The sequence below is a fragment of the Orycteropus afer genome, unplaced genomic scaffold (genome assembly GCF_000298275.1).
Source record: "Orycteropus afer afer isolate SDZICR_OR568_19922 unplaced genomic scaffold, OryAfe1.0 scaffold00113, whole genome shotgun sequence".
Classification (NCBI taxonomy): Eukaryota; Metazoa; Chordata; class Mammalia; order Tubulidentata; family Orycteropodidae; genus Orycteropus; species Orycteropus afer.
In genome coordinates, this window is record NW_006921700.1 from 2,673,528 (window position 1) to 2,681,930 (window position 8,403).

An 8,403-nucleotide genomic window follows, 5' to 3' on the forward strand; every position below is an offset into this window, starting at 1 on the left:
CAAGCATAGTGGGGATTGTGGGGCTGGCATGGGATCGGGCTGTGTTTCGTTCTGCTGTGCATGGGGTCGCTATGAGTCGGAAACGACTCGATGGCACTTAACAACAACAACAACATGTATGGGAGCAGGAGTAGGACCCTTTAAAATTTTGATGAAATCTGCCCTTCCTCTAGGAAAACAAATTTACAATGGTGAATTTTACTTAGATATGTGGGAGGTTTACAGGCGTCCCCAAAGCAGCCACTCTAAGGATCTGTGGCCCCCAAGAACTTTCACTTGCTGAGTGTCATAGTTTACAGAGTTCTGTTTTGATCTCCACACTGTGTCTTCCCCTTGTTTTAAACTTTGGCAGGAGCAGCTGTACTGAGGGCCTGCTCTGGGTGTAGCTATAGGACTATATATAGTACTTCTGCTTTCAAGAAGCTTTCTTGTTTTTACATCTTGGCAGCTAAGAGAACCCCATTTTAAGTGTGGGGAAACTAAGATGAAGAGAGGGTTAGTCCTTGCCCCAAGGACGGCTGCTGGAAAAGGCTGGCTGTTCTCAGCCCGGCCTTGGCTTCAGGCTGCCATCTCTGCCCACTCCACCTGGACCGGCAGGGGTGGGGGCAGTGTGAGCCTCCTGTCCTGAGCCCTGTCGTCAGGGATATATCGGAGGGGGTGGAGAGGAGGGAGGAGAGCAGAAAGGCTGGTGCCTGCAGGCTGACCTCACCTCACGTATACACACTAGAGCAAGGGTGTGGCCAAGTCTGGGTCCAAGAACAGTGTGCCACTGGGCACTGGCCTCTGAGCTTACGAGATTGTAGACTCCAAAGTGAGATGATGATGCAGATGATGGTGCATCACTGGCCCTTCTCCCTCGGATTCCAGGGAGCCTCCGTGCAGCCCCTCTCCAGCAGGGAGCATCAAACCAAACCAAGCTCACTGCCGTGGAGCTGCTTCGGACTCATGGTGACCCCCATGGAGCTGATTTCGATTCATAGCAACCCCATTGGGTTTCCAAGGCTGTAAATCTTGCAGAAGCAGACTGCTTTATCTTTCTTCTGCAGAGTGGCTGGTGGAATCAAACCACCCACCTTAAACACTGTGCCACCTGAGATCCCAGGAAACCTCCATGGGGCCCCTCTCCAGCAGGGGGCCCTCAGCTTAAAGAGCAGCTTTATTGTGGCCCTCGGCTTGAGGTACACCTGGGGTTGTAACATACACCTCAAGGTTTGCGTGGTTTTACTGCTCATGTGGCCTTGAGGCTCGGCTGCTGCAGGACAGGCAATTGGGTAGAAAGTCCAGGTGTGAACTAAAGAGGTAAAGTACCCGCAGAGCACCAGGAAACAGGAAACAGACAATCTCCTGGCTGGTGCAATCCTCGTCTCCTCCCCTCACGCACAGGGAGGTAGATCCTTCCGCAGCTGCAAGAGGGATGGTTGTTGGATTCAGTCTTTCAAGGTCTCCACAGAAGGAGAATAAATATTATCCTAGGCCTTTTCTGGCTTGTGATCTGTACAATTAATCAAACCAAAACTCACTGCCATTGGGTCAATTCCAGCTCATAGTGACCCTCATAGGGTTTCTGAGGTAGTAAATCTTTATAGAAGTATATTGTCCCATCTTCCATCTGTGGAGCAGCTGGTGGGTTTGAACTGCCAACCTTCTGGTTAGCAATTAAATGCCTCGGGCACTGTGCCACCAGAGCTCCTCATACAATTAATGACAGCAAAAAGCATAACGCACTGCCATCAAGTCAGATCTGACTCACAGAGACCCCTCCTTGGGTTTCCAAGGCAGTGTCACCATGGAAATAGATTGCCCAACTTTCCTTCCGAGGAGCGGCTGGTGAGTTTGAACCGCCAGCCTTCTGGTTAGCAGTCAAATGCCTTAGGCACTACACCACCAGAGCTCCTGTACAATTAATAAGGCTATGTAAATTAAAGATCTAGAAGAAACCTTTGTGATAACTCTGCCAAGCACATTCATTTTACAGAAGAGAGGCCCAGGACGTGTAGTTCGTTGAGGAAGTCCCTGCAGCCCAGGAGAGGCACAGCTGGGCACTGCCTTTGGAATGCCCCCTCTCCAGCCATTCCTGAGGCTGTGTCCTGGCCATTCCTGAGGCTGTGTCCTGCTGCCTCCTGCCGTCCAAGAAGACTAAAATGCTGCTGGTTCGTTCATGTGTGCATGGTCTCTTTAGGAACAGGGCTCAGCACAGTGACACATACACAGGAGGGTCTCCATGAATATTAATTGCTTTATGAATAGACATCACCCATCCTATTGCCATGGAATCAATTGCAACTCATTATAACACTGTAACAACCCTATAGGACAAAATAGAACTGCCCCATAGGGTTTCCAAGGCTGTAATCTTTATGGAAGCAGACTGCCACATCTTTTCCCATACAGAGCAGCTGGTGAATTTGAACCTCCAACCTTTTAGTTAGCAGCTGGGTGCTTAAGCAGTATACCACCAGGGCTCCTTAAGTGATATGAAGCATTTATTTTATTTATTTTTTTTAAATACTCAAGTGGAGTTGTTTGGCTTTTTCCTTCTCACACCACCAGGGAGCACTCCCTCCCTGATCTTTGTCCAATATGGTGTAAGTGGAGAAGCTGGAGAAGTTTGTTCAGGGTGTTTGGCTGTTTCCTCTAGGAACAAAGGGCTGGTCCTGGGGTTGGTTGGTTTTTAGGTTTCACTCAGGTACCTGATTTCCCGAGCACCGTAGGGTGAGTGGGCTGCGTGGTTCTCTGCTTTTACCTTTGTCCTAATGGCTGGTGTGTTGCAGGATTAAGAATTCGATGAGTATTTTCCTCTGAGGCTGGTGATGTGGAGATTAATTCTTCATTGTGTATCTCCACAGTTCGCATACATCACCCTCTGCACTGGCAGGACTCAGGAGGGTCTGCAGTCATGGGGAATGTGGTGACCCTTTAGGGAGAGCTAGGGTGAGGCAGGGGGAGAGCATTAGTCCAAGGTCAGGAGACCACGTTCCAGCCCACGTGTCAATGTTAGGCCAGTAATTGCCATCTCAGGGTCTCTCCAGGTGCAGAAGATGAAATGAGTGGAGGCAAGGGCCCCTGCGTTCCCTTTCAGTTCTGACTTCCTCTGCAGCTGGGCCGCAGCTTGTCCTTCTCCTTAGGATAAAGCACTCATGACTGAAAGGCCCATGCTAAATGCAAGTATAAACCTGAGGAGAGAAAGGTGCTGAGTATCAGCTCCTGCAACACAGCCCAGGTCACTTTTGGCTTTGCTGGGACAAAGGGACACACAGGACATCTAAGTGCTAACCATAGAGGGAGTCAGGGACAAAATCTACCAAAGGTACATGTAGGGAGGCCAGGTCTGGGTGAGGGCTCTCCACACTGTAGACATGTGAACACCAGGCATTTGAGGGGCAGGAATCTTAAACAGGAGGGGTCCCCAGGATAAACTTAAAACCAGTAATCCCCCTCACTGCCCAGCCGGAGGGAGAGTGAGTTGATGGCAGGAGAGGGGCCAGGAGTAGAAGCCACAGAGTAACACCCAGATGGGTGCTGTCTCCTCCTCCTCCCCTTTAGATTGTTCAGGGAAGGGCCTGGTGTAGAGGTGACCAGCATTGCCCAGGAAGTAACCCATGTCAGCACTGAAGGCCCAGGGACCATCCCTGTGAGGCTGAGCCAGAGAACAAAGTCACAGGTGGTTGTACTTGTAAGGTCGCAGTAAGCAGAAGAGGACTCACAAAAGTGGGGTTAAAGAGAAGTTTTTATTCTGCGCTCCCAGGAGAGGTTTACGGGTCCCTGAGAGGGGCCCGGGCGAGGTTCACGGGTCCCTGAGAGGGCCAGAGAAGTCACGCTGCCCAGATGAAAGAAAGGGTTTTTTTATAGTGATTTTCTTCCTGTTCCTCAGCTGACCGGATTGAGAGCAGGGTATGTGTTACAGGAGCCAATAAGGTTAAAGCACCCTATTAGCATGGGGGTAAGAAGCAGAGTTGAAGCACTTTATTAACATAGTGGGCAAGAAATGGCTGGGGTCTTTTGTAAGTAAGGGTTATGTGCTGGAGTTTGGTATGGGCTCTGGTCAGGTGCTTCCTTGCTTGACCAGTTCTTATAATTCCCTCTGGCTTAATTATTCACCCACCTGGCCAGCTGTCCTCCCACCTAACAGCACCCACAGAGCCACACACGACCTGACAGCGGCCGACCAAGACCAGAATCTCTCTCGGGGGTGGATTGTTCTCCCACGGGCAGTGAGGAAGGGTGTCACTTGGCCTTTGTCAGGCCATGTGTATGTAGGTCCTGCTTCACATCCCTGCCAGGAAGCTGGAGAGAGAAGCCTTCTCTCCCAGCCTGCAAGAGAAGGTCCCTGGTAACAGGCACTTTAGAAGCGGAGGCAGGGCAGTCCCCGTCAAGGCTGGGCCCACCCTCCACCACCCATTCCCACTGGGTGCTCCATCCCCCCTTGTGTACCCAGAGTTGTGGGAGGGGTGGCAGGTACATGGCTGCAGGAGCAGCACCTGAGTTCCAGGAGCTGCCATTGTTGGCATCAGGCAGATACCTGGCAACTTGGAGCTGGTGGGAGCCTGCTGGCTTCCCAGGTGAGCAGAAGTCATGCACCCCAGTCCCGACATTGGGGTGAAACTGTTCAGCTCTCATCCTGCTCATCACACAGATATTAGTAGCTATTTCTTTGTGCAAGACTGTCTAGGGGTGGGAGCTGAGGTTGGCTAATGCTTCTTTGCCCTTAAAGAGTGGTTCTTTTCTGAGTGACTCAGCTGGAAGAGAAGCACAGGCAGTAAGAGCAATAAATGTACCTGCTGGGCTCAGGCCAGTCCCCGCTGCGGTTCAGTTACTAGAGCAGAGTCAGCCGTTGGTGCTCTCTCGGGTGGTGTTTTCCCACCTGTGATTGTGGGTGAGTACCATGTGAGACCCTATGAACGCCCTGTTCAAGATAGTAACTGGAGCCTGGGTGGAGGGGAGATGATGCTGGCAGACCCCAGCTGTGCTGGTGACAGGCGAGGAGGAAGGGGAGATGGGACGTCGCAAGCCTTTGTTTCATTTCCCAGCACTGGCCAGGCTGATCTCACTTTCTGGGGGTTTCAGCCTGTCTCTCTCCTCTACACCAGATGCCCTATATTTTCTGTCCTTTATTTCTAGCAAGACTGAGGATTGGGGCTATTTGAATGAAGATGGAGAACTCGGCTTGGCCTACCAAGGCCTAAAGCAAGTTGCCAGGTCAAATGTCTGCCTGCCTTCCTGTTTCTGCTTCGTCTGTTTTGCCTGCTCCTGTCCATGCTTAATTGTCTTTCAGCTTGAGTGGGTGTAAGGCAGCGCCCCTCCCCTCCCATGACCAGCTGTCCCTCCGTGTCCAGGCTGTGTGGATGAGGCCGGGGAGGCTGCTTGTGGGGTCAAGGGGTTGTCGCAGTTGGTATCTCATCTGGTCCTTAGACATGCCCTACTGCACCCCACTCAGAGCCAAGCCAGTGGACGAGATGGAGTAAACGTGGGCAGCAGACACACAGTCTTTAGAGGCGGCAGAGAGAGAAATGTTCTGGGGACTCCTGGGTCTCCGTTCCTCCCACTCTGCGCGGGCCTCCTCCCAGCTCTGCAGGATCAGCCGAGAATCCCACTTGATTTGTGCTGTGGGCCACTCTCCAAACCCAGGCTCCTTGGAGCCTGCCCTTTAGCACACGTGCATGTCTCTGTCTGAGTGACCCCTGTGAACTAGTAAGAGCTTACGAGCCCCATGGTTTGTGTCCCTGTGTCATCCAATCTGATCCTCACAGCCACCTCGTGGCATGAGCCTGGTTCCATTTTATATCAGAGCCTGGACTCCTAACCCACTGGCCTTCAGCAGCGGGTGGAGGTGGACAGCTTGGCAAGGGAGATTAGACATACCCAGAAATAACATGGCACTGCAGCCAAACCATGCGTTTGTTGCCAGCGGGTGGCTTCTGGGGGCTCTGGCATAGCCTCATTCATTTGAGCCTTCCCACAGTGGAGGGCATGACAGTACCAGGCTTATTTTCGGGAAGGGGAAACTGAGGTCAGAGAGGCGGAGGGAGCGCAGCCCAGGTACACTCGGCTGGGTGGTGGCTGAGCTGGACAGAAGCCCAGTGCCCTTATGCTTGTCCTTGGCAGCCCTTTCCCTCACCACCTCCCAATTCTGCTGGTAGTGTAGTGGGGGCCCATTACAGCAACAGGAGCATCCCTTCTAAGCAAAAGAATGTCAAAGTCACCAGCGTAGCTTGGTGGTCGAGCCCACAGGCTCAGGAGCCTTTCTCAGGTTCAAATCAGCCCTGCTAACTGTGAGCAAGATGACTTCTGTACTGTTTGCTCATTGGTAAGATGTGCATCATGATAGGACTTGCCCCATAGGGCCACTATCAGGAGTCAGGTTAATGCAGGTGAAGCATGCAGGAAACCCTGGGTACCTGTTAGCTGGAACTTCTATTATGATGAAGACGCTTCAGTGAGATCAGATCATCGTTGCCCCAAGGTTTGTGTTATTGGAGGAGGAAACTGTATGATTCCAAGTGATTCCTCGTGGCTCTCTGTCAGCAGATGGGATGTGGTTAGTGAATGAGTCAATGAATTCCTGGATGAAATAAAGCACAACCTGTGCATGGAAACCTGGCTTCTAGAGCCACTGGCTGTGGCCTCAAACCTCTCTGGACCTTAGTTTTTAGGTGAGATGCTAGCCTGGTGATCAGGCTGGGAACTGTGTACCTTACATAATACGGGGCTAAGTCACCATGTGCTGCCAACCCCAGTCTACTTGGAGAACAAGAAAGATGTGAGCAGTGAACTAGGCACAAATCAGGAAAGGGAGCCTGGGGACAGCACGCCTAGACCCCAGGAGTTTGTCCTCTTTCTCTCTCTTGCTCGTTAAATTTATAACTTAATTGGTGATTGTTTTTAGTATATTGTGGCTAATATTGGATGTTATCTAAATATTGCATGTCATTTAAATGCCAACTTAATGACCAAGGATTGTGGATTTTCACAATCCTTACATCATTAGTGCCTTCCTTTGGTAATACTGCCTAAGGTGAAGGGTGAACCTATGATCATTTATTCATTCATTCTCTTTGTTGAGAAGTCACCAGGCTGGACATTGCACACCATACTGCTATAGAGATGACTGAGTTATGAAAAACATGGTTGCTTCCATCTGACAGTTCACAATGTAGACTTTCCACTGTTTCCTCCTCTGTGGACACTCATCTCCTCCCAAGAAAGCAGAACTACAAAAATGTGGTCCCTCTCTACCTCCCTGCCTCTGGGGCAGCCATAGGTGGGTTCTGATAGCTGTCTCCTGGGTTCCTAACTCAGTGCCTAACTCTGGTCACAGTCTGCATCCCAGGTCCGCATAGACCTTGTCAAGAAGCTTTTGACTATACCTTCATCCAGCTCCTTTTCATATGAGGTTGACTGCCCTTGAGTGAGAAAGTCTATTCAAGTAGTTAAGTCTGAGAAATTGCACCATACTCATATCAGTATGTAACTTCCTAGAGATGAGGCTACTCATGAATCTTCATTAATTTCAGCCTTCTGTTACGATGGGCCGGGTGCTCCCTCAGAACTTCCCGGTTAACTGGTGCCCTCTGGTCTCAGACTTCTCCCCGGTCATCTCCTGGTCTTCTCTAGGCCTCTCTGATTCTCATTATGACACCAGTGGGTTGTAAACCTTCCTGAATCTTCTGTAAATAGCCTTAGTGTCTGTCTGAGCTTGAGGAGGGGGGAAAATAAAGGGAGAAGCAGCAAAGACCAGCATAAAAGAAAGGGCTCAGATAGAGTGGGAGAAAATGTGGAAAATAACTCAGAACCATAAAGACCAGACTTACTAGTCTGATTACAGACTGGTAGAACCCCAAGACTATGACCCTTAGACACCCTTCAAGCCTGGAACTGAACTCACCCCAATGACTCAACCTTCAGCCAAACGGTGGACAGGTGTATAAAGTGAACAGTAACAGCAGGGAGGTGCACACTCCTTTGAACAATGAACCGTTTGAGATCAAAAGGACAGCCATTGTCCAGGGAAGGAGCTCAAAAGGCAGGAAGGGATAGGAAAGGACGAATGGAAGTGGAAATACAAGGAGGAAGTGAGATGAGTGCTGTTACATTGCGGGAATTGCAATCAGTGTCTTGAAACAATGTGTATGACTCGTTGAGTGGTAAATCAATTAGCTGTATAAACTTCCATCCAAACTACAGTAAGAAATTTTGGGGAAAAAAAGGGAGGAATGACAGCATGCCTTTCTAAAATGTGAGGGAATCAGCAAATCATGGATTGCTTTTTCCACCAGTGTTTTGTCTTAAGCAGAATATTCTTGTGGGCTTTGGGGTAGATCTGGATGCTTTTATTTAAAAAGTTAATATAGGAAATGTATTTCTGTTCATGACACTTTGACATGGCAGCAGTCCCTCCCTCCCTTC

The 8,403-nt window shown here is 50.2% G+C and overlaps 1 protein-coding gene across 1 annotated transcript in view; it reads left to right on the forward strand.

Moving 5' to 3' along the window:
• Positions 1–8,403, forward strand: part of MYO5B (myosin VB) — a 351,393-nt gene that overhangs the window by 272,174 nt on the left and 70,816 nt on the right. Inside the window, exon 30 of the mRNA XM_007943854.2 lies at positions 5,119–5,196. Within this exon, the coding sequence (XP_007942045.2) occupies positions 5,119–5,196 (78 nt within the window). The remainder of the gene's footprint in view (positions 1–5,118; positions 5,197–8,403) is intronic.